The following is a 27,868-nucleotide window of genomic DNA, read 5'->3' on the forward strand; positions in this document are numbered from 1 at the left end:
CACCTGCTGATAGACACTTCAGTGTTTATTCAATCCTAACTTAGTTTTTCAATTAAACTAAGTATAACATACTTGGTAATATTAAGCATATATACAAGGGGGAGGTCTAAATTTTATTGCCATTGCCCTCGTAGAACATGGGTACAAGATGTAAAGCTATAAACAACATTAAAAATCTTTTAAACACATTCAAAAAATGTATGACAATCAATATTCTAGAGAAACATATCCCACAAATTGTTAACTGTAATATCCTCATTATAAAAGAAAATTCTTTGAAAAAAAATAAAAAGATGAATTAGGACAATAAAAAGTTGGCAGTCTTCGCTATTTATTTAAGAAGGATATCAGAAGTAGACATGGAAAACACAATTTCCTTAGTTAATAGATTTCTATAAAAGAGAAAAATTTCTACCAAGTTTCTCAAAGCACTCTTCCATTGTTAAATAGGAATTTTAAAACTTATTAGAATAAGCTAGAATAAGCAAGTTCTAAATAAGCAAACTGATGCAGAGCTAGAAGGAAAATTGAACTCAGAAATCCTTGAAAACCTTACCACCAGACAGCAAACCGACCAAATTTAACCTAAATAATCTATCACTTCCTTTGGTGGCCAAAAAAATAAAAAAGTAAATTCACATAATACTCTTCTTCTATAGAAGAACAGACACCAACAAAACCACATGCAAAATCATACAAAGCAACTTACGTAGTATACATATTAACAAATAATCTTTTATCCTGCACTAAGAAACTGGCAATTAGACACTGCAAATCAATTAATAGTAAAATAAAATAATGTCCAAATAATCTTTTAAAATTAACATAATTATATTAATAGCCTATATTTGCTTTGGCTTATAATTTAAACAGAAACACTAATCTATTAAGCTTTTTGAAGAACACAGCTTCTTATTACAAACAAGATCAGATATCACCATTCCTACAAGAAATTTTCTTTCTGTCATTCCTTTAAATCTCTACCTACTCAATGTGATTCCTGCCCCAACTAATCAATCTATTCTCTGGGAGATTCCACTGCCTTCTGCCTCTTATATTCATAAAACAATCACTTCCTCCTACCCCTAGAGGTGAAAATCTCAGGTTCTGTCTTGAACCTCTTTTCTCTCCCAAGACTCCTTATATACATGTATACCAAAAGTATCTGTACCTCCAACCACTATTAATGAGATAAGTGCTTTGCCTGTCATTAAAACTCAAAAGTTCAGGAACATTTTTTATTATTTTCCCTTACCCAGCATATTCAATCAGTTGTGAAAAGTCAATCAATAAATAAACAGTTATTGACTATGCCAGGCATTGGGAATAAAGACTGAACAAAACAGCTGTGATCAATGTCCCCTGAGTCTGGCACAAAATTCACAAAATATAAATCAATGTTAGTTAATAGTTAAATAATTATTTGTGAACAATATGCAATAAACAAGTACCTAAAACTTACTCCACCATTCTCTTTTAAATCCATACATTCTTTCCTCTCCCACTGCCACCACCCTATTGAGGCCAACACACTATGTTAACCTTTATTCATTCCTTACCATAACATGCTCCAGAGAGACTATCTCCCCAAGGAATGTGATTGCCATTTTGCTCATGCTGTTACTATGTTTACGACAGCAAAATCTAATTATCATATCCAGACTATAATTCAAGTCCTATCTCAAATGTCCTCCTTTCAGGAAGGAATGCATTCAATCTTTTTCAAATTCATATCCATTATATAACCTAAGAAATAGCATGTTGCACATAGTAAGCAATTAACCATTTTTTACTGAACATTAATTAAATGAATAAATAAACATATATCTCAAAAAACACATTACCTTGAAGGGTTTGCATCATTTCTAAAAGTACAGGAGTAAGAGTCTGATTATATTCATGGAATATATCTATAAATAGTACTTCAGTGCAAGGCTGGAGGGAGAAGAAACAAATTTCCAATAAAAATGATGGCATATTATATTTATTTTATAATAAATCAAAGAACATATATTTTTAAAATCCAAAACTTTTAAAAACTCTGGATTTAAAAATAAAATAGTACTGGGTGTGGTGGCAGATGCCTATAATCCCAGTGGCATGGGAGGCTGACGCAGGAGGACTGCAATTTTAAAGCCAGCCTCAGCAACTACGTGAGGCTGTGAGCAACTCAGCAAGGCCCTGAGCAATTTGGCAAGGCCCTGTCTCAAAATAAAATAGTAAAAGGGCCTGGAGATTTGGCTCAGTGGTTAAGCACCCCTGGGTTCAATCCCTAGTAACAAAAATAAAATAATATGTATTTTTAACAAAAACAGTAACAAAAATTGTTGTTACCTATATTGAAAAAATGACTCATTGTGATTCGTAAAAGTGCTGAATTGCTAAATGGTTCAAAATAGAAAAGAACTATAAGTAAATGTCTAAAGTATTCTGCTTTATGTTTTAAAAAAAATCTTAGACATACAAAAAACATATGCTATGTCATCCCAGATATTTACTTCACACTAGTTTGGGGCAGGAATGCTTATTATGAAACTAGACTAGCCATATGTTAATAACAAACTAGGTTTTCAGGAAGGGTTCATAATTTTATTCTGTTTAACCTTGTCCATAAGAACAAGTTTTTAAAGCTCCAGTAATTTCTCTGGTTTACAATTATAAGCTTACAAGTCTAAAAATATTAAGATGTATTTTTAGAAAGCCAATGGCAGGTTATATGAATTATGTAAAAACAGGTCTTAACAAAAAGAATAGCTCAGTGATCACATCTGATAAATTTTCATAAAGGCAAAACATTTGCCATATCAATAATGTGCTCCAAAAGCATGACACTTGGTAATAAGAGAAATGAGATATCTAGCAAAAAGTAGCAGCATTCACTTCTACAAATATCTTACATTTGTTCAATGACAAATTATTTCCCAAGAAACTTTACTAAAAATTGAAAAACAGTTTGTAAACACCAAGTTAACAAAAAATATAAAATTCATAATTTAATCAAATACTTTTCTCTAAACAAACACTAAAAATTTACTAAAACTTTACTAAAAATTGAAAAACACAGTTTGTAAACACCAAGCTAACAAAAAATATAAAATTCATAATTTAATCAAATACTTTTCTCTAAACACAGTTTCTTGTAATTAGAAACAATTTCCTATCTGTCTGACTTACTGTTTTGAATTTAACAGTGTCGTTTTCTAAGAGCTTGAGGATTAAGCTTTACCCTATTAGTTTTTTTCAATTAATACTTACCCTCAAACTATATTTCCAAGAATCTCCTCCTGTTTCTTCCACTGCTGCAATTAAAAGGACGACAAGTAATGTTTTCCAGAAATGCAATGACAATGTTTACAAAATCCCATTTGGAAAAACAGAGATTTCAATAATAGCACAGTATTTCTGTGAATGGTTTTCAACATGGCACTAAATGCAAATCCTTGAAAACATAAACTTACAGAATTCTTTCCTATAAATCACAGATAACATCTGTATATTACACAACCTCCTATCCAAGTGCTTATTAAATCCATAAGCGTTCTTGCTTTCATTAAAAATTCCTTTTGGAGGAAAGCTCAATGTACCTATCATTTCCAGAGTATATGACATCATCTGATAATATATCATTATAGTCAAGATAATCATTGCAACACTGTAATCATATTTCTCAACTTAAAATGATTAGTCATTTTTCATAAATTTCCTACATGTATTTATATTTGGAGTAAAATACTTCAGGACTTTAAAAAAATCTAGAGGTTTCATTCCCTCCCACCTCTTCTCTTTTTTGGGGTGGTTGTACTAGGAAATAAACACAGGGCCTTGCACACATCACGCAAGTGCTGTACCACTAAGCCACAACCCCAGGTAGGGTCTCAATTCCTCATGTTATACAATATATAAACTGCATAAAGAAAGCAAGAAACAGAAGATGCTAGTTAGAAAAAGGAGATGATGAAGAAAAAGAAGAAAAAAAGAAAAATGTATTGTGTAATATATGTTTAAAATGATTTTTAAATTAAAAAAAAGAAAAGGAAGGTATATATTCCAAAACAATTAAGGCATTCTTAAAATATTAGGAAGTCTATGGGATCCAGTTAAAGGGATAAGTAGAGATTAAAATCTAGCTCTTGTCTCACTAATGGACAAAGTAATTCACACAAAGGCATTTTATAATTACATGATTCCTTTCTTTTCTATAGCAATGGCATGATAGATTTGTTACTCACCTATCTATGTATCTAATGACTGATACATACTACTACTAAAATTCAAACAGATAGACAGGTCTCCTGTTAGGAAAAACAAGCATCAAAAATATTTCCAGTGTAGGATAAAAGCTCAGTGATACAGCATATGAGTAGCATTCATAAGCATTTACTAAAACTGTATTTACAATCCCCAGGAACCCTTCAAAAAAAAAGATCTTCTAATGTCTTTCTGAAGTACAACTTTTCAAAAGTGAAAAAAAAATATGGAATGAATCACAAAATAGAAATTGACCTAACAGGGCAAGAAAGTAATTTTTAATTTTTGTTTTAAACCATGTATTTGTAAGGGTATCTAAAAACTTAAAAAGGTGTCTTCCTGAACAAAATTTTCCACTACAGTTAAATGAATCATTCATTTGGTGTCTCAAATTGTTCTAAAGGGTAAGAAAGACAACTAAAAAAAAAGATACCCAGATCAAAAGTACTATATAAAAATACTTTGTTATTATACCTATCATTCAAGATATTTGTTTATGAAATGGAGAGAAAAGCCACAATAATACAGAAAAAGTAATTCTTACTAAAGCCTTCTGGATCTTCTTCCCACATTGTCAATTCTTCTTCAGTTAATAAAAAATAATGAGAGACTAATCTTCTACATATCTCTGTCAAAGTAGGGTATGTGAAGAAGGCCATCTTAATCTTATGGGCTTCAAGAGTTTCAGGGCTGCTATCTAGAAAATTAAAATTTCCAAGTTAATTGTATAGCCAAACATTCTACTGAAGCTGGATTATATATATATTTTTATAAAAACATGCTTTGGGGGGTAAAGATAAACTTTGTGCATAAACGTTCATTTTTATTAGGAACAAATTTCAAAGAGGCTCTTTATTTATAATATATCTCATCAGTCCAGCCTTGTTCACATAGCTTATGCATTGTTATGCTATATTATTGCAGCATATTGAAGTGACCAACTGATATGTATGTTTGTCTCTCTCCCTTCCATTTACAAACCTTCCTCATTCATCTTGGAACACATGCACATGAAGAAATTTCAAATAACATACAATTTAACCTGTCTATAAACACCCTACTTTGTATAAAGTCAGAGAAAACTATAATTGTTCAAATGAATACAGCCTACGACATGAGCTTCAGAGGTTATTATAGTATATAATTCTTAAAGTCCTTAAGCTTGAACTGATCTTCTAAGGTGTTACAAAAGAGAATTTGATAAATGTACAGTGTTTTTTTTTTTAAAGCTGATATTCACATATTAAATACTGTAATGCTTTCTATTTCACATCCTAGGAAGAGTTTATTTTCCAGACTAAAATAAATGAGTTTCAAGAAAAATCTATATCAAAATAGCTATTACTTCACACTAAGATTAAAATTTAAAAAAGTAAGACCAGGAAAAAAAAAATAAAAACCTACCAGTAATGCATTACCTTCAAAATTTTTGGATGGCTTATAAGCATAATTTTTGACAATCATCTTAATAAGATTCATGCACTGGACAATGAATCTTTCAAATGTAACGCCTTCACCCACTTCAGTAAAAACATAGCTTACAGAAAATTCCAGTGATCTCTGAATTAGAGGAGTAAATGAAAATGGATGCTGATCCAAGAAATCTAAAAGCTGTGAAGAAAAAAATTAAATGCATTTTTCCCAAATTCGTATTGGAATATAATCATTTCAGTTATAAGTTTACTAATTAAAATTTAGCAAGTTTTGAACCTTGGTAAGAGTCTACATATATTCAGTTTTACATGTACTATAACCCTTCTTGAAGTACATAATATAACATGGATTTTGCCACATTATATCTCATAATAAGACTTTTCTATTATTTCCATTACAGGGACCAAAAAAGTCCTGCTTCATACTAATTTGATAACAATGGGTAAAAGTGATACAAATCATTTTGTATATAAAAGGTAGGCTTTTTAAAAAAAGGAATAAAGGGAAAGAATTAAAAAATAATCCTGCCTTTCTGTATGAACTGTATTTCAATGGACCAAATAGTTCTGATGAGAGAGATTTCTTCTTTATAGAAAAATTCCAGCTAATAAATGCAAAAAGGAATAATAGAATGCCATCATTTTATAATCCCAATCAAATCATGGTACTAGGCATTGCTCATCCATGGTTGCTAAAATCTAGAGGGGAAAGGGTGCTGAGAAACTCAGATAGCTCACTCATCAATCTGCGCCTTCTAATAGAGATAATCAGATATTGTGTGCCTTTTGATGGGCTGCAATATGAATACAACATTGCCTACAAAGTATTCTTGTCAGCATCCCCTACCAAAAGAAAATAAAAATACCCTGAATGTGACCAAGCTTCTAGATGTAACTACAAATTCATGAGAAATATAGAGGGATAAGAAGAGTGTGGAGACAAAGGAATATCTTAAATAACACATAGGGATGCAAGCAAATTCAAAACATGGTGAACACTACAGGAATATTACTTCAACAAATAAAGAACAAGGAAAAAGAAGAACAGAAAGGTAACAGATACTATCCCCGAGTCAAATAAACCAATTATAAAAAGTTTATACAAAGAGAAATCTGAAAACAAAATAGATATTTAAATAAAATCAATTAGTACTTTTTAATGTGACAACTGTGTTTAAGAATGCTTTAGGAGGGGTTGGGACTGTAGCTTAGTGATAGAGCCCTTGCCTCTCACGGGGAGGTTCAATCCTCAGCACCACATACAACATAAATTTACAAAACAAAGATATTGTGTGTCCATCTACAACTAAAAAAATTTTTGAAAAATGAATGACACAGTGCTGCATCTCCAAACAGGCTGCCCAATGCCATCACATGGCCTGCCCTATCAGCCCCATCTCTGAAAGCAGTAGTCTTCCTCTTGGGACAACTCCGCAGTCATCCTGGTTTACCTTCGATGCCAACATCACCAACTTTGGTTGGAGCAGCTTCCACCTTAGGACACTGGGTAGTGCCTGGAAGCCTAACATCAAGGTACCTACAGGTTTGACACTGCCATCGCCACAAACTAGGGAGGAGCCCGCCTCCATCAAGAGACAACAACCAGCACCTGGAAGACCATCACCAAGGTCCCTACAGGCTTGGTTACACCAGAGATATCCCTGCTAGCCTACTTCTCTTGATTCCTATTTCACTCCTCCTGCGATCTAATATCTCTCTATTCCCACCTCCTATCTCATAAACCCCACATTCAACACCTCACCCCGGCTCTTTCTTTGTCCATCATTAGAAACTGTAGAACCTTATGCAAATCTACTATTTATATTGTATTTACTAACTGAAGACATCATTTCTGTTTATTGGGACAGAACTATAATTGTCTAAAATATGAGCTGCATATTATCTGCATTGGGTGCTATAAATATTGATCTTCCCCCTTAAAAGCAAGGTACTGGTAACCTGCAGGAAAACTACAAGATTATAGGGTAGAAACTGTAATACCTCAGATCTGCACTGCTAGAGAAAGACACATGAACAACATTAAAAAAAAAAAAAAAAAAAAGAGAGAAGAAAGTGCTCCAAACAAAGATACTACACTAATAGACTGCATTGACAGCAAAGTAGATGAAATGTCAGAGGAGTTCAGAATGTAAGTACATAATTAAAATGAAATGCAAAGCAAAGAATGATATAAGAGGGCAAATACAGGCAACCATTGATCACTCCAACAAAGAGATAAGAAAGCAAATAGATGTAGCAAAAGATTACCTCAAGAAAGAGAGATTCTTAAAAAAAGAAATCTATGAAATGAAGGAAACAATAACCCAAACAAAAAAAAAAAATCAATAGAAAGCATCACCAATAGACTAAATCACTTGGAAAACAGAATCTCAGGCAATGAACACAAAATATATAATCCTGAAAATAAAAGTTGACCGCACAGTGAAAATAGTAAGAAACCATGAACAGAACCTCCAAGATTATGGGATAATATGAAAGACCAATCTAAGATTAGCAAAGTAAAGGAAGGCTCAGAGATACAAACCAAAGGGATACGCAATCTCTTCACTGAAATAATATCAGAAAATTTCCCAAACATGAAGAATGAATTGGACGGGCTGGAGTTGTAGCTCTGTGGCAGAGTGCTTGCCTAGCACATGTGAGACACTAGGTTCAAATCTCAGCACCACATGTAAGTAAATAAAAGAAAGGTTCATTGAAAACTTAAAACAAAAGAATAAATTGGAAAATACAAGAGGCCTACAGGACACCAAATATACAAAATTACAACAGATCCACACCAAGGCATATTATAATGAAAATGCCTAGCATATAAAATAAGGACAGAATTTTAAAAGCCACAAGAGAAAAGTTTCAGATTACATTTAGGAGGAAAACAATTCGGATCTCAACGGGTTTTTCAACCCAGACCCTCAAAACTACAAGATAGCTGGAACAACATATACCAAGCTCTGAAAGAAAATGGATGCCAACCAAGAATCTTATATCCAGCAAAATTAAGCTTCAGATTCGATGATGAAATAAATATCTTCAATAATAAAGAAAAGTTAAAAAAATTTACAGTGAGAGAGCCTGCACTATAGAATCAGCAAACTATTCATAAGGAAGAAATGAAAAACAACAATGAAAATCAGTAAAGGGAGGAACTACACTAAAGGAAAGCCAATCAAAGGAGAAACCAAGAGTCAAGTTAAAAACCAAAATAAATCAAAATGACTGGGAATACAAACTATATTTCATAATAGATAATATATATGTTTAAGTAAAGAATATATAGGCATATGTATTATTTATATATATGTCAAAACATTATATACACACACACAAACACACACAATGTATCAAAACGTACAATTAGATTTAGGGATTAGATGAAATTACAATAGCTTTGAAGTCTTTGTAAAATCTTTTAAATTAAGCACCTAGAGTTATAATTGTGAATTTGGGCTGCAGTCACAGGGATTAAGAATTGCTTATTAATATCAGGAATAGAGTTAGCATTATGGTAGTAATTTCTATACAAATGAATATGAACATATATAAATAAATATATATCTCATATACAGAAATATTTGTGAAAAGTGTTATTATTTGTATAACAATATTTATGAATTTATATTCCATAATATATAGGTAGATTCATGTAAATTGTTATGGTTTATATATACAGAGGTTCTGGTGAGGCATACTGGTAGATATATAGGAAGAGGTGTAGAAAAATAGTTAGCATTAGTTTAGGTTTTAAACATTATTATCCAAATATATGAATACAATATAAATATACATATATAAAAATATAAATAAAAATATTTAAATGTATAGGGATTTGTATATAGTTAATTTTTTTTGAGATAGAGGTTTACATTGTTATTAGATATATTTTAAGAATATATAACTGAACATATATAAAATTTATGGGCAGGATTTTGTTTAGCATTAGGGCACATACCTACGTATGTTTATAAACATATAAAGAAATATGTATGTAAAAATATATATGAGGGGGCTGGAGTTGTGGCTCAGTGGTACTGCGCTTGTCTAGCATGTATGAAGCCCTGGGTTCAATCCTCAGCACCACATATAAATAAATAAATTAAATAGAAGATCCATTTACAACTAAAAATATTTAAAATAGATATATATGGATATTCAAAGTAATAATTACAATTTTTGTTTAGAAGACTGATGGTTATGGGTAGGGTTAGGTTTAGTTCTGAGGTAGAGACTAGGTTGAGGTTGTGAAGGTTACCATTAGAATACATATATCTATATACGTACATAAATATGAATACAGAATTAAACATTTACATGAAAGTTTATAAATATAACTTTTATCTATGTCTATTTTAAAGTTATGCAGTATTTTTGTTTGTAATAATCTGGGGTTTGCCTATGGAAATGAATATATATAAAATATCTATGAAAAAAATGAAAGGTCAAAATCTTTTTAAGAAAAAAAAAAAAAAAAAACACACTTTGAAAAAGCCAAGTGCAGTGGCACACACCTGTAATCCCAGCAGCTCAGGAGGCTGAAGTAGGAGAATCATGAGTTCAAAGCCAGCCTCAGCAAGAGCAGGGAAATAAGCAATTCAATGAGACCCTGTCTCTAAATAAAATACAAAACAGGGCTGGGGATGTTGTTCAGTGGTTGAGTGGCCCTAAGTTCAATCCCTGGTACCAATAAAATACTTACAGATAATACTATAGATCTAGGATTTGCTTTGGAATAATCAGCAAGAGTGGGGAGAGAAAGGAAGCACACAAATAAAATAGGATTTACCATGACTATATGTTGATAATTGTTGAAACTGGATTATGAACAAATGGAAACTTATTCAATTCTATTGAAGGCATATATGATGTTTCCCAATTTAAAGGTTTTCATTAAAGTCTTAGAGATCATAAATATAGATTTTGTAAATAAAATTATTGCTGTGAACTTATTCTAAAAAGTAGAATAAATTACAAATACCATCTATCTACATCATTACCTAAAGTAAGAACTAAAAGAAAGAACTACAGCGGGGCATGGTGGCACATGCCTGCAATGCCAGCAACTCAGGAGGCTGAAGCAGGAAGATTGTAAATTCAAAGCCATCCTCAGAAACTTAGTGAGGCCCTAAACAACTCAGCCATACCCTGTCTCAAAATAAAAAATAAATAAATAAAATAGGCTGGGGATATGGTTCAGTGGTTAAGTACTCTAGGGTGCAATTCATGGTCTCAAAACATAAATATAAAAAGTAAAAGCAAGAACTACAAAAACTAGTAGGTCAATAACAAATGTGTTTCTAATACAGACTATCTAAACAATGTTTTTAAAATTTTACTTATATAATTGATATACTGAGCAGGAACTGCAGAGATGCTGGCAAGTGTCAGAGATATACACTGCCCAGCCCCACTGACTAACTTAACTTCATCATCCTGTTTTACTTTGCTTAGTGTTAAAGGATTGGAGGCAACTTTATACTGGATCCCAGAAGGTCAAGTTTTACTGTTGAGGCTATCTGGAACATAAGAAATGAAGACAACTAAAACTAAAGGTGACTACCACCTAAACACATACATATAAACACAGTGTCTGTCTGTCTTGTCTCTCTCTCTGTCTCTCTCTCTCTCTCTCTCTCTCTCACACACACACACATACACACACACCCTTTCTTTCTCTCCCCTCCCCTCCAGATTACTCCTGTTCCTTTTATCCCCAAGAGAAACAGACAATTCTAACCCTAATACTGAACCTTCATTTAAAAAGGGAAAATAGCCAGGTGTAGTGGTGCTTGCCTATAACCCCAGTGACTCGGGAGGCTGAGAGTAGGATAGCAGGTTCATGGCGAACCTCAGCAATTTAGCAACACCCTGCCTCAAAATATAAAATATTAAAGGGCTAGAGATGTGGATCAGGGTTAAGCGTCCCAGAGTTTAATTCAGGGTACTCCTCCCCCCAAAAAAGAAAAGAAAGAAATAGAGGAAGGGAGGGAGTGAGGAAGGAGGGAGGGGGAGGAGGAGGAGAGAAGAGAGAAAATAGATTATAGGCTTAGATATTCCCACCTCTCTCCAAGTATCTATTTTAGTGCAAGTACTCCTCAAACTAGATCTTACTAATTTCTTTAACCCAACTCTGCACTTTTCCCAATTCTCCAAGCCCAAATTTCTTACGAGTTAATGTTATATAACTCTCAACATTATCAGAAACGTATATACACACTGTCAAGTACAGTGAACCCATAAAATTCCATTTAAAACATATGTAATCAATGTATATAGCAAGCTCAATTCACAATAGCTAAGCTATGGCATCAACCCAGATGCCCTTCAAGAGATGAATAAAGAAAATGTTGTATATATACACAATCAAATATTACTCAGCCATAAAGAAGAATGAAATCATGGCATTTGCCAGTAAATGGATGGAACTAGAGACTACTGTGCTTTGTGAAATAAGCCAATCCCACAAAACCAAGTCCTAATGTTCTCCATGATATGCAGATGCTAACACACAATAAGGAAGTTCAGTGGTTTAGATAAAGGGGAATGAAGGGAAGGGAGAAGGAATGGGAATAGGAAAGACAGAATGAATCAAACGTAACTTTTTGTGTTCATATATAAATATACAACCAGTGTAACTCCACATCATGTGCAACCACAAGAATGACATCCTAATTAGAATAAGTTATACTCCATGTATGTATAATATGTAAGAATACACTCTGTCATATATATGTAAAAAGAGCAAATTGAAAAAAATTAAAATTAAAAACAAAACATGATATTGATGATATTTGACAATCATTCTGAATATGCTCACTTCCTGATATTACTCTACCTGCTGCATTTGATCTATTTCAGGCTGAACTGCCATCTTCTTAATCTCAGCTCTTTCCAGTGGGTCTAGGAATAAGGTTTTGAGGAATCAACTTCTCTAACACTTGTTAGGATTGTGAAGGTTTGTGTTTTATAAATTTAACTATTATATGCATTCAAAAAGTTACATTATACAAAGGTGATTTTAGCTTTCCTACAAAGAGTAAGAATATGAGTTTCCTTACATTCAAGTGAAAATTTATGATTACGAAAACATTTTCCTTCTTAAATTTGAGAAGATATATTAATTTCAGAAAATGTACTCAAGATAAAAAGAAAACTTACCACTTTAGTAAAAAGAATGATGGTCTTCTCCAGCCTATCTCTACACACATTATCTGTACCTATATTTCTACCTGTTAAAAATACATTTCAAAAATTAATACAAGTTGATAATATCCTACAAATTCACAAACAAAATACCAAAACTTTTACAAAAATATTGCCTGTTACATTCTTGTATATTTTGCGTTATTAACTTATTATTCAAAAACCAATAGCAAGTAAAATTTCATTTAATAAAATAAGCATCTGAGCCAAATTATACAAAATTAACCCTAAAAGAGAAACTGAATCCATTTTAAAGTAAAAAGGTGACAATTTTAGCAACAAATCATAAATCACATTTTCAAAAACTGTTTTAGTTCTAACTGAAGTACTTTTCAGTCAACAAAAAACACTCAGTAATATATTCACTATCACTTTTCCTATCAGTTCTGAAGTACCCTTGTGAAAATTTTCCTTCCCTTATTTTGCACATCAGAATAATGTCCATCAGCCCATCAACTCCTCATAATCTGTTTTGTCAATTATCTCATTCTACTATTCTAAAAGGACTTCGGTTCTTCCTTCTGCTAACCCCAAGTTTATAACCAGAGAAAAATGACAGCCCCATTTTGGTTTAAATTAAAAACACAATATGAGGGCTGGGATTGTGGCTCAGTGATAGAGCGCTCGCCTAGCATGGGTGGGACCCAGGTTCAATCCTCAGCACCACATAAAAATAAAGGCACTATGTTGTGTCTATCTACACCTAAAAAATAAATATTAAAAAAAATACACAATATGAGCTATCTTATTCACCTTTGCATGCATAGTACCCAAGAGCATGCCTGGCAACAGGGTCAATAATTTAAACTAGGTTTAAAATGACTAACATATAATAATCAATAATCACTAAAAGTACAGACTAATATACCTTCTCAAGGTAGGAAATGCCCAAATGAATATGAACACACAGTATATGCACACACACTCATCTGATTGAAGGTGTGTGTCCTGAACAAAGGTATTTACAATCACATAGAAGGTAAGAAGATAAGAGACCACCAGTAAAATAAATGCAAATATAAATGCTATATATTCTCTGTGTAGGGCAGATCACATCCTTAATGTGATCCAGCTGGGGATAATGATTATGAGATTTGCAAAATGAAAGTATCATTTAGCAAAATTTATATCATAGTGATACAGAAAACATACTAAAAGACTCAATAAAAAAGCCTAAAAACCATTTGGCACATAGTATATAACTTACTATCTATTCAACATTATGACTGCTATGGATGTATGCCTGGAAAAGGGGGGTTGTAGTAGAAATTAGAAGAAAAAATGGACACAAAATAGATTCTTTTAAATAAAGGTTTCCTCTATACTCAGAATAAGAAAGGTAGATGGAGACAAACCCAAGCTTTCAATCTACCTTCAAAAAGCTAATTATCAAGGTATAAGAAGCATATTTTAGCCACATACACTATCTATCCAGCTACTAAGAATTCACTCAGATTGTCCAACAAATGAGTTGCTCAGACAAAAACTTTCTCCAGACTTGCATATGGGAAGAGAAGCTCTGAATGGATAGGGACCCACTCTTTAACTCCTATTAATTCTTCACCAACCCTAGTCATTAATGAATAATGAATAAGCTGTAACAAATAAGGATTCAACAGTAAAAACTACTATGATGGAAGTACTTACTGCATTCCAGAAACTGTTTTAGACGTTCAAATATCCCATGTAAAAAACCCTAAAAAAGAATACATTTTAAAGTGTCTTGATTTATTCTATTATAACATTTACCTTGTACTTTTTTTCAGGGATACTATGACATATCTATACATCATTTTAAAAAATCAACTGAAGGGGCTGGGGTTGTGGCTCAGTGGCACAGCGCTCGCCTAGCATGTGCGAAGCACTGGGTTTGATCCTCAGCTCCACATAAAAATAAATAAATAAAATAAAGGTATTGTGTCCATCTACAACTAAAAAGAAATATTAAAAAAATCAACTGAAGAAAAATAGGTTAAAATTAAACTAAGTAAGGGCTGTGCTGTAGCTCAGTCATAGAGCACTTGCCTAACATGTGTGAGGCACTGAGTTTGATCTCAAACATCACATAAAAAAAAGTAAAAATAAACAAAATAAAATAAAGTGTCCATCTATAACTAAGACATATATTTATATAAAGTAAAAAAAAAATCATTATAAACAAGTCTTCCACAAGAAAGTAACTGTAGTACTCTGCTTATTCAGTAACTCATCAGTTAACACAAATCACTTACAATAATTCAAATCTACTCATAAAAGCATCCTGTTTCACTAAACACCCTCTATTCTCCTTACTCTGCGTAATATTTCTTCACAGGCCTTACCACTCCTTTGATATACTGTTTGTCTATTTATTATCTGGCTCCTCTAAATAGAATGCAAGCTCCTGAAGGCCAGAATTTTGCTTTGTTTACTGATCTATCCTTGAATACAGGGACAAGACTTGACAGTAATACTCAATAAATGAATAAAGATATCAGTTATTTGAACCACATGTACGTAAGTGTCAAGTATTAGTCTTAGACACTTCATACACCTTCAGATACCAGAAAAGTATTACCAGTTACCCACCTGGGAACTGAACCCAGGAGCATCCCCACCCCTTTTTATTTTTTTAAATATTTATTTCTTAGTGTAGATGGACACAACACAATGCCTTTATTTTTATGTGGTGCAGAGGATCGAACCCAGATCCCATCCATGCTAGGTGAGCGCTCTACCACTGAGCCACAATCACAGCACCCCCCTTTTAATTTTTCATTCATTAAAAAAATTTTTAAATGATTTTAGTTGTTGATGGACCTTTATTTTATTCATATGTTTATATGTGGTGCTGAGAATCGAACCCAGTGCTTCACACATGCAAGGCAAGTGCTCCACCACTGAGCCACAACCCCAGCCCCAGCCCTTTTTATTTTCAGACAGGGTCATGCTAAGTGGCTTAGGGCCTCTCTAAATTGCTGAGGTTAGCCTCAAACTTGTGATTCTCCTGCCTCAATCTCTGGAGTTGCTGGAATTACAGGCATGCCATACCACATCCAGACCCCCCCTTTTTTTTAAATCTTTATCTTGTTTATTTATTTATTTTTATGTGATCCTGCTAATCAAACCCTGTGCCTCACATGTTCGAGACATGTGCCTTGCCACTGAGCTACAACCCCAGTCCCCAGGCCTTTATCTTTAATACACACTTTAAGATATTTTTATGAATAATTTGCAGAAATAACTATACAGTTATAGTAGAAAAATAAACATTGTAATAAGTTTTCTTTGTATCATTAAATTTGGGTGTGTAAACATCATAAAAGATGTCAATGTCATGTGCTTTTAGCAAAAGGGAAGGTCTAGGTTTGTCACAAAAACAATGTTTAACTCGATAATGCCATATTATCTTTGTCTACAGAAATATACTACCAATTCATCAATTGCTGAATTTGAAAAAATTCAATTAGGATATCATCAAGATTTATAGGCTGAGATTTTACTTAGACAATCAATGTCACCATCATCATTAGAATTTAAAGTGCTGCTCTCAGTCTCAGCATCTATTACATGATTAATCTAAAAAATTGGGAACAATTTCTCAAATATCATCTTTCCTCTCTTTACCATTTCAGACAGGAAAGTCTAAATTCTGAACTGTGTTAAATAAAAGCTAAAAAGAGTAAAATGACTGCATTTCTAGGTTTTTTAAAAATACTTTCTTGAAACCTGATGCAGCACAATGGTCAACACAGTAAAACCAATTGTAGGGCAATTAACTTCACCACTGCCATCTTCCTATTGGCAATTCTGTCATTCTTCTATTTTCATATTATTTCTTCTATTTAAGCACAGTTGGGAATAACTGACAAATAATGAACAATAGATGCATAGAATAAGGCAACAGCAAAAGGTTTCGATATAGATGAAATATGATCACTATGATCCTATATGTATTTTAACTTTATAAAAGGACTAATGGTACCACACATTAACTACAAAATGGAAAGAATTTTTTTAAAAATAAAATTATCAGTCAGCATTCTCCAAAGATAGCAGAAAATTATAAAGGTCATACATGGCTAATCAAGAGAATCAGAAATGTACAGAATTGAGCTGGGAGTATAGCTCATTAGTAAGGCACTTGCCTATCATGCACTGAGGCCCTGGGTTTGATCCCCAGAACTGCAAAAAAAAAAAAAAAAAAAAGGAAGAAAAGAAAAAGAAGCATACAGAATTACAGGCAGCTGACTAATCCATAGTCCAAATAAGCCAATTCAACTAATGTTATGTAATAATAGAACAAAAACTCAAATTAAAATAACAATAAAATTGTAATTAATTATTTTCCAACCTTATTACAAAATCATTATCTACCTTAATTCTCACAACATCCAATGAGGTAGGTGCTATTAATTCATCTCCATATTACAAAAAAAGAATGAGTATCAGTGAGGATAAGTAAATACCCAAGACCAGACTCTCAGAAAAAGGCTTAGATTCAAACTGAAAAATGGCCCTTTCTCGTAAGCCTAGAATCTCACCACTATCATATTTGCTTCTGGCATCTTTTAAGTTTTATGCTATTTTTATATTATTTGAAAAGCAGTCCCAAATTTGTTCAAATTTAATCCTTTTTCAATTGGATTATGTCCCTTAAATGCTACAATAAGGGACATATAACTGAGAAAAGTCTTATATATAGTATCTGGAGACAGAAGAAGACAGAGAAGACATAAGCTCACAAAATACTAATTATATTCAATGAAAACCACTATTCCACTTTATAGGAATATAATCCAAATCAATTTGTTTTCACAGAAAACAATGACAAATTTTGTCAATACTTTAGTTAATTCTGATACTCAAGAGTCCTATTACATATAATTACTGAGCTTTCTGATCCATTGATTCTAATTTATTATATATATGCATTCATTCAACAAGTAACTACTGAGTACTTCTTCTACAGCTGAAGCTCTGGGGTGAACAGTGAATAAAACAAAGTCCTGGGTCGGCAATATAGCTCAGTTGGTAGAGTACTTGCCCTGTATGCACAAGGCCCTGGGTTCAATCCCAAGCACCACAACTACAACCACAAAAAAATAAATAAATAAAATAAAAAAGAAATAAATCCTTGCCTTCACTGAACTTATATTCTAATTAGGGAATTGAGGGAGTAATGTTTAGTTGGTTTCCAGAAAATTTTCTTTTGGTATTATGGCAACTAAAACGTATCACTGTCTAAAACTGAGATTTTTTTTTTTTTTTTGCTGTATCTTCCAGCAAAGTGATTATAAATATCAGTATTATAGATCTGCATAACATTTCCATTTTCAGGAAAATATCCTAAAGATATAATTTGAAAAGTACCCTACACAGGTACCTAAATGTTCATTCCAATATCTCTTATCAATCAATAATTAAAAATTGAAACAACCAGTAAATCTATCAATAAATAATTATCAACATAAATTAGAGAAATCCTGTATTAATTTATCTTTTAAAAAAATTAGTTGAGTGATAAACATATGGACAAACCATATTACCATTTAAAAACATGACACAGAACAATAACTAACCTGGGGAAATGATCCATAATATATTGAGTTTGTTAAAAAAAATTTCTTAAAAAGGAGATAAGGAAGCAGCATGTAAATATGGTCCCATTTATATAATACTGAGGAAGAGAAAAAGTACACCTGAAAGTATAGACATAAGATGCCTCAAAGAATGTTTCTAAAGTTTAACAAAACCTCTGGATAACAAAATTGAAAAATTTGTATCTCATGTTACTTTTTTATTCCTTTTTTAAACAAAAACCAAAAAAGCATGTTAACTTTTATAAAACAAGCTAAGTATCACATGACAATATGGATTTTAAACTCTCTTAAGAACAAAGCCATGCTTCAACCAAAATCTTACTAATAAATTGAATCCATTAAATATTAAAAACAAAAAACTGTGGCTCTGGTCAAATATCTGTTAGGGAGGTCAAAGGACCCAAAGGGATGCATTTTTTCGCCTCACGTCTCATGCAGTACCCAAGGCGATCCACAGAAAGCAACATTTTAGCTGAGGTAAACTCACTCATAAAACTAACAGAAATCTGAATGAATATAAATGCCATTTCATTTAGGCGGAAAATGTAGCTATGCATTTTTGTAAAGAAAAAAGTAGATAGATATATACCAACAATGAACATATATCACAACTTGTAAGGGCTTGTCAATGTTTTTCTCTCATCAATTTATTCTTTGTAAACTGACAGCAAAGAACATGTATTAATTTTATGATCAGTAGAAGAAATTCATTTCAAATACATTAAAAACAAAAGAAAAATATCAAGGATATAAATGTCTATAATGAACCTAATATTGTAAGAGCACTCAAATTCACAGGAGTTAATTTTCATTTAAAAATCAAATTAACACTGCCAATGTACCATGCTATCATTTTTGAGACAGAGGGCCTATATCCTCTCTTTATAAAATAACTACATTGATGCAGTGAAAACAGACCAGAAGTGTAAAAGTTCACTCTATCTATTATACACACAGAATGGTAAAACCCTAGTTATTTAATTAAAACTCTTAAATGAATGACAGATAAGAAAATTATGTTTTCAAACATTCAAGAAAAGACCAAACACTGTCTCAAAGCCACAAAGAAAAAAATTACTTCTATTACTCACCATCACCTCCATATTCTTATGAGGTTCCACAAATCCATTAACAGTTAACTTACGAAGCACTGGAAAATAAAGGTAAACTTTACTTGGATCTTATTTCTTCACATTAAAATCATAATGATGATGTTAAGCTAAAATCACAATTATAATAAAAACTGAATCATAAAACCTAATCAAGCTTGAAGGTTAATCTACCTTTACTCTCTCATTTAATAGAAGAAAAGTAACACCGGGTTGTTTGGTTAGGAAGTGAAAGCCTAGTAGTTATGAACCACAAAAGTAGTGTTGTTGTCACTAATCATAGCTATAATGCAAAATTTAGTTTAATTTATATAATTATCAGTATTCTTACTTGAAATTGAGGCTATCTCCATAAATTTTAACATAGACTAAAAAACTTCAGTATTAGGCTACATTAATAGAACTATAATGTCTTATAAAAATTATACTAATTTCAAATCTGAAATAGAATTTAGTGCTCAAACGTGAGCACTGAGAGACAAGTAGGATAACAGAATTCCAGGCAACACTAGATTTAAATCCTTGGTCCACTGCCTACCTGCTATATTATTTTGAGAAATCTTTCTTCTAGATCTAATTTTCCTCATTTGTAAAATGTGGTTAATATATCCTACTTGTAGGGTTAAGTGTCCTGGGTTGAATCCCTGGTACCAAAAAAAAAAAAAAAAAAAAAAAGGAATGACAACATTATCTCAGTTCACTTCCATTAACAGATTTTGTCAAAAATCCCTTAAAATCATTTACACATTTGTTCACAGGAATTGCCAAAACATGCTGACAATTTGGGATTTGTTTCATTAATACAAGTGATGCATTAGGGGAGTGCCATGAATGTGTGGTGGGATTCAAAGGTACGAGAGTAAGTATGATAGAACAGCTAGTAAGTAAAACTGGGAAGAATGCAAATGAATTGTAGCAAGAAAGAAATACAGTTTACATGAGATTAAAAACAACAAAAACAAAAACAAAAAAAGTCTTAGTAACCAGAATAGGAGAGGGGCTGGAAGAGAAAGAATATGAAACAAATGTGTGTTTTAGAAAAAGAATCTTGGAATATATTCATCAAGATATATAACTAAGGCAAGATGAAATAGAAATTTATGCTAAGGGAATGCAGATAAGCAAAGTTTAAGAAAGCACAGGTTGATGAGTCCTCAAGCACTTCTAAAAACCTAAGTGAACCTGAGGCATAACCATCCTTTGGGAAAGGATGGCTATAAGATTAAGCTCAATCAAGCTTCTAATACTTCAAAAAAAAGTTAGCAAGACAATGAGAAGTATAGGGGCCAAGAATGAGAAAAGTAAAGTAGAAACAAAAAGTAGAGGTCCATGAAAGGAATATATTCAGGGGCATAAGGCCATAGTAATATGAATTTTAAAAAGGTAGAGGAGAAGTCCCCCCCCCAAAAAACCTCACAAATGACCAATAAGCCCTTGTCTCTCAGGAAGAAATCAAAAATATTTTTACCAGTGCAATCTGGAACAACAACAACAACAACAACAAAAAAAAAAAAACTATTTGGTGACTGTCTTGAGGTATACCACTTAAAAAAAAAAAACATATCAAGATTAACAGTACCTTTTAATGATAGTAGAGTTCGTTCAAGTGAACTTAGAATTGCAGCTTCACTGCCAGAAGAAATCTGCTGCAGGAATGTATCTGTATGATGATTCCACAGAGAGCAGGCAAAATTATAAATTCCAGAAGCTAACTACAAAGAAACAGAAACCAAATAATTCATGACATATTATAAACTTAGAACAATAATAAATTAGAACTACAAAGTAATACATTTTTGTTTTACCATAAAACATTTTAAATAAGATTTAAAATAGAATATTTCTAGTAATGTTTCAAATATGTTTTAGTCCCAATGCAGATAAGAAAGCATAAATACACTGGCTATTGCTCTAAACACAAACACACACACACACACCCTGAAACTATTAGTTTCTTGAACCAATACTTAACTAATGTCTGCACTGCAGTCTGATATTTTTTACCTTTACCACCTCTACCCCTCTAATCATGGGTTTGCAACCCGAGTTTAAAAAACAGACTGTTTTTTTTTAGTAGAGTGTTCACTAATTATATCAGATAAATGAATACACTATACCATACAAAAAGTAATCAAACTTTTTCTTTATTTCTTTTTTTTTGGGGGGGGGGAGACTGGGGATTGAATTCATGGGCACTGAACACTGAGCCACATGCCCAACCCTATTTTGTATTTTATTTGGAGACAAGGTCTCACTGAGTTGCTTAGCACCTCACTTTTGCTGAGGCTGGCTCTGCACTCAGCACTCTTTTGCCTCAGCCTCCAGAGCCATAAAGTAGTCAAACTTTCTATGTTCCAGTTTTATGCAAAGAACTCTGGGATATTTAAACCCAGGAACATACAAACCACATGGCTTCTCCAGATGCATTCCTAATGTATACCACTATTTAAAAACCTTGACTTTCCCAATAATAATGTAGTAAGCTTCTGTCTCCCCGTGTGAAGCAGAACCAGTATGGTATCTTCAGTTCTTTCCACAAGGTCTCAGAGCAATACAGCTAAACCTGGATAGCCACTTAGCTAAAAATAGATAAATAGATAAATAGATACAAGAGTACTGACTAGTGATCATTAATGTAATTTGAAATATTTTTCTTATTCAAGATTATCAGGTTGTATCATTTTGATTAACTTTGCCTTTTCCTCAGCTACTCTGAGTCTTGGAACATATCATTTGATTTCCTAGAACACAAAGGATATAGGGCTTTCAAAAACATTGGCAAAAACAGTTTGATCCCTAAACTCTGGTAGGCTGTTTTGGGATAGCTTCTCATCAATTCTCGGGTTCTAAAGAAGTACAAAGGTCTCTGTCCCATTTCCCTTGAAAAAGAGCAGCGGAATATAAAACTGCCTTTCAGTAATGAGGTATCCCACAACTTGCACTAGAGTCATACATACCCAATTGTTGCAGTGTCATTCTTTCTAGCATATGAAGCAAAGCTGGTACCTTCAGCTAACTTCCTTTTTATGTCAAATTAAGTAATAAACTATCTGAATATGAAAGTGGCCCTCTGACCCAGTGCCTACTAGAGAAAAAGATAGGCCCAAATCTCCATCTAATACAGCTTAGGAACTGTATTCCTCAACAAGACCCCTGCAGTGTAAGAAATAAAAATCCAGAATCAATAAATGGTATACAGTATAAAACTAAAAAGCTTCTTCACTGCAAAGGAAAACAATCAAGAACATGAAGGGGGATCGGACAGAATGGGAGAAAATCTTTACCACTTGCACTTCAGGATATATAAAGAACTCAAAAAATTTAACACCTCCCCCCCCAAAAAAAAGAAAGAAAAAAAAGCCCACACAAATAATATATGACTCAATAAATGGGCAAAGGAACTGAACAGATGAAATACAATCGATCAGTCAACAAATATTTTGAAAAATGGTCAGCATCTCTAGCAATTAGAGAAATGCAAATTAAAACTACACTGAGATTTCATCTCATTCCAGTCAGAATGGCAATTATCAAGAATTCAAGTAGTAATGAATATTGGTGAGGATGTGGGGAAAAGGTTCACTCATAAATTGCTATTTGCACTGGAAATTGGTGAACCCCGCTGGAAAGCAGTATGGAGATTCCTCAGAAAACTTGGAATGGAGCCACCATTTGACCTAGTTATCTCACTCTTTGGTATATACCCAAAAGACTTAAAAAAAGCATGCTATACTGATACAGCCACATCAATGTTCATAGTAGCTCAATTCACAAATATAGTCATCTGATCCTTGACAATGGTGCCAAAAACATACTGGAGAAAAGACAGCCTTTTGGAAAATTATATATCCATATGTAGATGAATAAAACTAGCTCACTCTACATCAATTCCAACCTAAGGATCCCTCAACAGATGAACTGATAAAGAAAATATGGTACCTGTACACAATGGAATATTACTTTGTCATAAAAAATGAAATTATGGCATTTGCTGATAAATGGATAGAAATAGAAACTATCATGCTAAGTGAAATAAGCCAATCCCAAAAAACCAAAGGCTGAATGGTCTCTGCTATGCAGATTGCTGGTTCATTGGATTGGACAAGAGGGAATGAGGGGATGGAAGGGAGATAGGAATGGGACAGTAGAAATGAATCAGACATAAGTTTCCTATGTTCATTTATAAACACATGACCAGTTTCATTCCACATAATGTACAACCATAAAAATGGGAAGTTATACTCCACATATGTATGATATCTACTGTCATGTATAACTAAAAAGAATAAGAAGTTTTTTTTATTTAAAGTGGCCCTCTAGACTACACACTAGAACATCACTTTGGAAAGCAGTATGGGGATTCCTCAAAAAACTAAAAATGAAACCACAATATGACCCACTATTCTATTCTTTGGTACTTATCTGAAGAACTAAAATCAGCAAACAGCAATACAGCCACCTCAATGTTTATTGCAGCACAATTTACAACATTCAAATCATGGAGTCAACCCAGATGCTCATCAAGAGATGAATGGATTAAGAAACCGTGGTATGGGGTTGGGGTTGTGGCTCAGTGGTAGAGCCCTCGCCTGGCATGCACGAGGCACTGGGTTCGATCCTCAGCACCACACAAATGTAAAATAAAGATATTTGTCCACCTAAAGCTAAAAAATAAACATTTTTTTAAAAAAGGAAAACGAAACAGTGGTATATATACATAATGTACTTTTACTCAGTCATAAAGATTGAAATTATAGTATTTGCTTTTAAATGGATGAAAATGGAGAACATCATGCTAAGTAAAAGGGCCCAATGTTTCCTCTCGTATGTGGAAGCTAGAGCAAAATAAGGAAAAGAATGAGGGGAGGATCAGATATCATAAAGACACAGGGAAGATCAGAGAAGATCAAGAGGAAAGGAGGAGGGATGGGGAAAGGAAGGAAATGCAAAATAAATTTTGAAAATTCATGCTATGTGCGTTATGTAAACATACCACAGGGAATTTCAATTTTATGCAAAAGTAGAAATGATCAAATATAAAATAAATAGATAGATAAATAGATAAATTGGTTAAAGGAAAAATCAGTAAAGAAGAGAGAGAAGAATGGGGGGAGACAGGTGGAAAGGAAAGGAGGGAGGAATGTGAAGTGAAATCGAATTCCATGTATGTATCATTCTGTCAGGATGAACCTAACTGATATGTATAACTATAAGTCTCTAATAAAAAGCAAAAAATGATGGGCCTCTGTATCTTTGTCAACTAAATCAGAAATAGGCCTTGGCCCTCTTTTCTGTGTGTACTTGATAATAGAGTCAATGACTATTTCTTAAGCCATTTTTGCATATTCTCATATTTCAAAGAGTAAGATCAAATTATTTAAATCCAAATGTTTCATTATAGCCCAAATATCATAGCATAAGCAGCAAATATCATAAAAAGTTAATCTAAAGAAGGCACACAAACAAATACAGTCATCTGATCCTTGACAATGGTGCCAAAAACATACTGGAGAAAAGACAGCCTTTTGGAAAATTATATATCCATATGTAGATGAATAAAACTAGCTCACTCTATACAATTCAACTCAAAGTGGATCAAAGACCACAAATTTTGCAACTGTTCTAAGAAAACAGGGTCGACATTCCAACATAGAGGTGCAGGCAATGACTTTCTTCTAAGACTCCTGAAGCTCAAGAAATAAGAACAAGAATAAGTAAATAGTATGGTATCCAATTAAAAAGCTTCTGTGTAATAAAGGAAACAAGAATGTGAAGATAAAGTTAACAGAATGGGAGAAAATCTTTAAATGTTACTCTATCGACACAAGGTTAATATTCAGAACACAGAAAGAACTCACAAAGCTCAACACTAAAAAAAAAAGTAATAACAATCTAATCAATGAATGAGCAAATGAACTAAACAGGCATTTCTCAAAAGAAATACAGATGCCCAACATAAATGAAAAACATGATCAACATCTTCAGCAATCAGGAAAATGCAAATCAAAACTACACTGAGATTTCAACACAGAATGGTCATCATCAAGAGTACTAACACTAAAACTAACACTAATACCAATACTTACAAAAAATGCTGGCAAGGACACAGGGGAAAGGAACACTCAACATTGGAGAATTTTAAATTACTACAACCATTACAGAAATCAGTACAATCAAAAGACTAGGAATGAAACCACCATTTGACCCACCTATTCCACTCCTTGGTATTTATCTAAAGGAACTAAAATGAGCATATCACAGTGATACACGCATCTCCATATTTATAGCAGCACAATTGACAACAGTCAAATTATGTAACCAGCCTAGGTATCTGTGATAAAGAAAATATGGTATATCTAACAAGAAAATTTTATCCAGCCTAAAAAAGAATGGAATTATATCATTTGCCAGTAAATGGATAGAACTAGAGAACATCATGCTAAGTGGACTCCAAAAGTCAACGATCATATGTTTTCTTCTCATGTATAGAAGGTAATGGGGATGGGAGAATATAAAGGGTTCTCATGAGTATAGAAGAGAGAGCAGTAGGGCAGAAAAAGAAAAACAGAGGGAAGAGGGAAGGCAAAGGAGAGGTACTAGAGAATGAAATCAATCAAATTATGTAATGTACATGGATGAATCTATCACAATGAATCCCACTATTATGTATAAATATTGTGCACCAATAAAAAAAAGTCAGAGTGACATCTTCTCTTGAAGTAATATTATAACAAGAAGCAAACATTCAATCTTATCAGAAAACAATCTAAAGAAGAAAAAAGCAATAATCTGAAGAAAAAAATGCTATACTCATAAAATTTAAACTTTTAACATTAATAAACCATAAAATAATGTCTTTCATCTTAAGTAAAATCATTTCAGAGAATAAAGTAGATGTCCAGAAATTAGAAAACCTATCATTCTAATTTTTAATATGCATATATGTAAATACTGTATCCTATACTTTCCCAAACACATAAATCATAAAAATATTTTGTCAGAAGAATGCAAAAGAAGTGAAATGGGAAGATTGAGATGCAGTTAAGGAGTAAGAATTTTATAAAAAGTAAATTTAAACAAGTATATTTTATTGTGGCAAATATTTCATCCAGAAGAATAAAATCAATAGCCTTGACTGTACCTTTAGATCCATTTTGTACTTAGTCTTTTTTTTAATATTTATTTTTTTTAGTTGTAATTGGACACAATATACTTATTTTATTTTTTATGTGGTGCTAAAAATCGAACCCAGGGTCTCACACGTGCTAAGCGAGCACTCTACTGCTGAGCCACAATCCCAGCCCCATACTTAGTCTTTTCAGGGGAAAGGAGGGGGGTATTGTACTGGGGATTAAACCCAGGGGCACTCTACCACTGAGCTACAGCCCATGCCCTTTTAATTTTTAAACAGGTTCTTGCTAAATTACTGAATCTGGCTTCGAACTTTAAAACCTCCTTCTTCAGCCTTCTAAGTCACTGGAGAGGACATCTCTAACCCTAAAATAAAACTCAAAGGATGTCATATCCAAGTTTCAAGACCAAAAAAAACCATACTATGGACCAGTCTCTGGCTTACAGCAAAATGACAACCCGAGTTAATTATTTACGGCTCTTCTTTACATCTTCTCCTTCAAACTACTGCTTAACCTAAACTTCTCTGTACAACTTTGTGTGGCCCTGTTTCGGAAACATAAAAAGGACTGGGGATCTAGTAATGGTTAAGTGCCCCTGGGTTCAATCCCCGGTACCAAAATAATAATAATAATAATAATATTTTTTGTTTCATATTCCAGAAGCTAAGCATCTATTAACGTTCAAGTTTTGTTGTTGTTGGCTAACTACAAAGAACTTCTAAACAAATAGGAATGATTAGAATGAAGAAGCAAGAGCACTACCCTTGACCAAGAGCCTCTCCTTAAGCAAAATTTAGTCTACCTTCCTAAATCCTCTTCCTAAATAGGCTTGAAAATTTTAGACTTCTCTGTTTTCCTAATAACCAATTTTTGCAAGAATCACTGAATTTGTATAGCCAAAATCCTTCCCTAGATATCTGATCTCTCCCAGAATCTAATCAGGTTTCACATATTCACAATTCTCCAGAGGATATCTGATCACCTGGCCTGCCTTCCAAGACACTGGAAGACTGTTGGATTGGTTTAGCCAGTAACCTCCCTCACCTGAGATTTCTACTAACTCCTTCCACCATCTCACACCAGTGCTACTTGGCTAAGAATCCCCCACCACCACCACCACGCTTTTAAAATCTGGGATTGAACTC

The 27,868-nt window shown here is 33.0% G+C and overlaps 1 protein-coding gene across 7 annotated transcripts in view; it reads right to left on the reverse strand.

Moving 5' to 3' along the window:
* Ipo11 (importin 11) overlaps positions 1-27,868 on the reverse strand; it is a 207,335-nt gene that overhangs the window by 124,754 nt on the left and 54,713 nt on the right. For 6 of the 7 annotated variants that reach the window (XM_078015991.1, XM_013356118.4, XM_078015985.1 and 3 more), the window contains 8 exons: positions 21,170-21,302; positions 19,573-19,631; positions 14,547-14,595; positions 12,855-12,925; positions 5,667-5,859; positions 4,793-4,945; positions 3,256-3,299; positions 1,845-1,935 (listed from right to left, as the gene is read on the reverse strand). In XM_078015991.1, the coding sequence (XP_077872117.1) occupies positions 1,845-1,935; positions 3,256-3,299; positions 4,793-4,945; positions 5,667-5,859; positions 12,855-12,925; positions 14,547-14,595; positions 19,573-19,631; positions 21,170-21,302 (793 nt within the window). The remainder of the gene's footprint in view (positions 1-1,844; positions 1,936-3,255; positions 3,300-4,792; positions 4,946-5,666; positions 5,860-12,854; positions 12,926-14,546; positions 14,596-19,572; positions 19,632-21,169; positions 21,303-27,868) is intronic. The other variant, XM_078015989.1, reaches the window with a different exon arrangement.

This window comes from Ictidomys tridecemlineatus, chromosome 1 (assembly GCF_052094955.1).
Source record: "Ictidomys tridecemlineatus isolate mIctTri1 chromosome 1, mIctTri1.hap1, whole genome shotgun sequence".
Lineage (NCBI taxonomy): Eukaryota > Metazoa > Chordata > Mammalia > Rodentia > Sciuridae > Ictidomys > Ictidomys tridecemlineatus.